The following is a 2,617-nucleotide window of genomic DNA, read 5'->3' as shown; positions in this document are numbered from 1 at the left end:
AAAAGGTTCGACAGATGGTGGAGGGTTCTCTTTATTGAGAATTTATATAGATAGTTCTCTGTCTTTCTTTTCCCTCACAGCATACAGCTAGCTCGATACAGTAATAGATATGGAACGCCTTCGCTCGCCAAATCGATCGATTCGAATCTCGACATTGTTCACGATAGTTCGCTTCGGATTCCCCAACCCAACGTTCGTCAGATGCAGTGATATGGGAGCGAATATCCAACCAGGCCGCATATGACAAGATTTTCACACCAGATCGTCTCGACAATCCAGGCGTACACATACAGGATCTAAAGGAGTATGGTACAAAATATGCATTGCTCTATACAAATACATCAGGACAACTTGTTTCTGCTTTCCGTCGTCAAATTTCATCGGAAAAAGGTTTGAAGTACAGCAAGAAGGAAGATTCAGATTTCAGAACCGGATACGAATCCACTACTTCATACGTATGTAGAAACAGACGGGGAAATCTTGAAGTAAAGTAGGCCAAGAAGCCATCCGGCAGCAATTGCACTTGATGTGACGTGATGTTGGCGCCAGAATTCCCGATTCCGCAGTTTGCATTACCACTTTCTATGCTAGTCATCACTGTCCCACCGCCTGCGATTGTGAAGAGTCTCTTCACGTTATGGGGCAGGTCGTGTATGTGATGTTTCTTGTTTCGAATTGCACGTAAGAGAGCGGCAATACTTTTTGGGTCATACTTCCTTCTCTTGTTCAAGTCTTCCATCACTTGTCGATCCAATCGACGATGCCAATCATTTCCAACAATGTCCACTGCGTTCGCCTCCAGTGCCACGAGGACGAGGGAAGCGACTGGAGGATCACGCTCCATAATATCAAATCGATCACTTGCGTCCTGCAAGAAGGATAATCTACGATGAGAATCCCAAAAGTATGGATGCGACAAAATCTTCAATGCATCTGGCCTTTGCTCAGGCTCATATTTGGTCATTGCACAGATCAAATGTTGAGCTTCATGTCCCTCTTCTCCCAATCCATCCAAACGTTGAAGATCTATCGATCGTCGCAAGATGTTCATCTCCCTCTCAAAGCGTGAGCCAAAAGGATGATCGCCATTGGATAAAACGTAATACATCAAGCACCCTAATGCAAAAATGTCGACTGCTCTTGTCAATCGTTTCCGATCTTCTGAACGCTTTGACTCGCCACCGTTTTCTTGATCGCTTACGGAAGTGAAGGACGAAGTACTATCGCAAGTATCAGCACCTGCATCTAGGTTGACATCACCACGCAAGATCTCTGGAGCACGCCAGCCAAAAGTTCCTCCGGGATTGTTTACTGTTTGACTGAAGCTCGTTTGTGCAACTCCGTCGAGCCTTTTCGAAAGCCCAAAATCTGACAAGAGCATCTTCAATTCCCCTTTTGAAGTTTGTGAGACCAAGATGTTTTGTGGCTTGATATCACGATGAACGATTGAAAGGGAGTGAAGGTGCTGTAAACCTGAAGCAATTTGCGAGAGTGCTTTTTTCGGTTTTAGAATGGCGCTCAAAGATTGATGCTCGTTTGGCTTTTCAATAACTTCGGCAAGACTTGCAGGGCACAATTCCAAGGCGATATACAAGAATGAATCGGTCACCTCTTTGTAAAAGTATCGGATTACGTTTGCATGATTGTCAGCAGACTCCAACAACGAGACCTCCTTGGACGCAACATCAACGAAATCTCTCAATAGCCTCTTTACAGCTACTGCACGACCTTGGAAATTTCCCTTGAAAACGATCGTGCCGGAGGAGCCATATCCCAGGATCTCATCAGAGATGATCAATGATCGGTTCATCGGATCACGGATGACTCCCATCGAACCGTTGCTCAAAGCAACTTTCGATCCTCCATCCGCTTCCAAGGTGACAGGGCCAGCAACGTTTGCAATTGTCTTTTCGACAACTTGGACGCTTTCTTCTTCTTCTCTGCTACCCTTGCTTACTTCTTGAAGCGCAGAGCCTCCCGTACCGGCGGTATGCTTTTCTTTGCCATCCACACTTCCGCTATCTTTTTCAACATCGACCGCATCTTCCTTCTCTGTCACTTTTTTGGATTCACGTTGAGCAACAGCATTGCCGGCTCTCTTTCCGCGTCTTCGCCTTTTCGTTGCGGCGGATACACTTGCTTCGCCCAACGTAGTGTTTGAAATGGCATTTTGATCGATGGCCGAGCTCGAACCTTCTGAAAAGGGATCTTGTTCACTGGTAAGCGGCTTGTCAGGAGCTGTCCCGGAAAAGGTTACCTTTTTCACGCCAATTGATGGAATGGATGGCGACACATGGGTATGAGGTACAGGCTGCCAGGCCATATCCTTTACCATTTGGCTAATCTCAACAGCACTTTGTCGTCTATATTCCAGACTTCCGATGTACAACAATCCACAACAAACTGCAAAGAAGAAGAGGATAGCGATCTGCGTGGTCACTACGGTAGGAGAGGACCATGAAGATGATGCGTCCTTCAGCTCTTTTGCTCGGACCTGATCCTCGAGCCTTTCCGTTCGAGAGGTTTCTTGCCCGTTCTTTGTAGAGCCATCTTCGATTCCTAAAAGCGGAGCATGACCCGGACCAAGACCAAGCAGTTCATCAGCTCCCAGATCATC

General features: G+C 46.5%; 1 protein-coding gene across 1 annotated transcript; it reads right to left on the bottom strand.

Annotated features, from left to right (window-relative positions):
• Positions 1–370: 370 nt before the first annotated feature.
• Positions 371–1,810, bottom strand: FA14DRAFT_151878 (kinase-like protein; the record flags this gene model as incomplete). Its single annotated transcript, XM_025497487.1, has 2 exons — positions 371–522; positions 607–1,810. 2 exons carry the CDS (start codon positions 1,808–1,810, stop codon positions 371–373), a joined length of 1,356 nt encoding a protein of 451 aa, XP_025351479.1.
• Between the last annotated feature and the right edge of the window lie 807 nt (positions 1,811–2,617).

The sequence above is a fragment of the Meira miltonrushii genome (genome assembly GCF_003144205.1).
Source record: "Meira miltonrushii strain MCA 3882 unplaced genomic scaffold FA14scaffold_26, whole genome shotgun sequence".
In the NCBI taxonomy this organism is placed as follows: Eukaryota; Fungi; Basidiomycota; class Exobasidiomycetes; order Exobasidiales; family Brachybasidiaceae; genus Meira; species Meira miltonrushii.
This window is presented reverse-complemented; position numbering and strand designations above follow the sequence as displayed.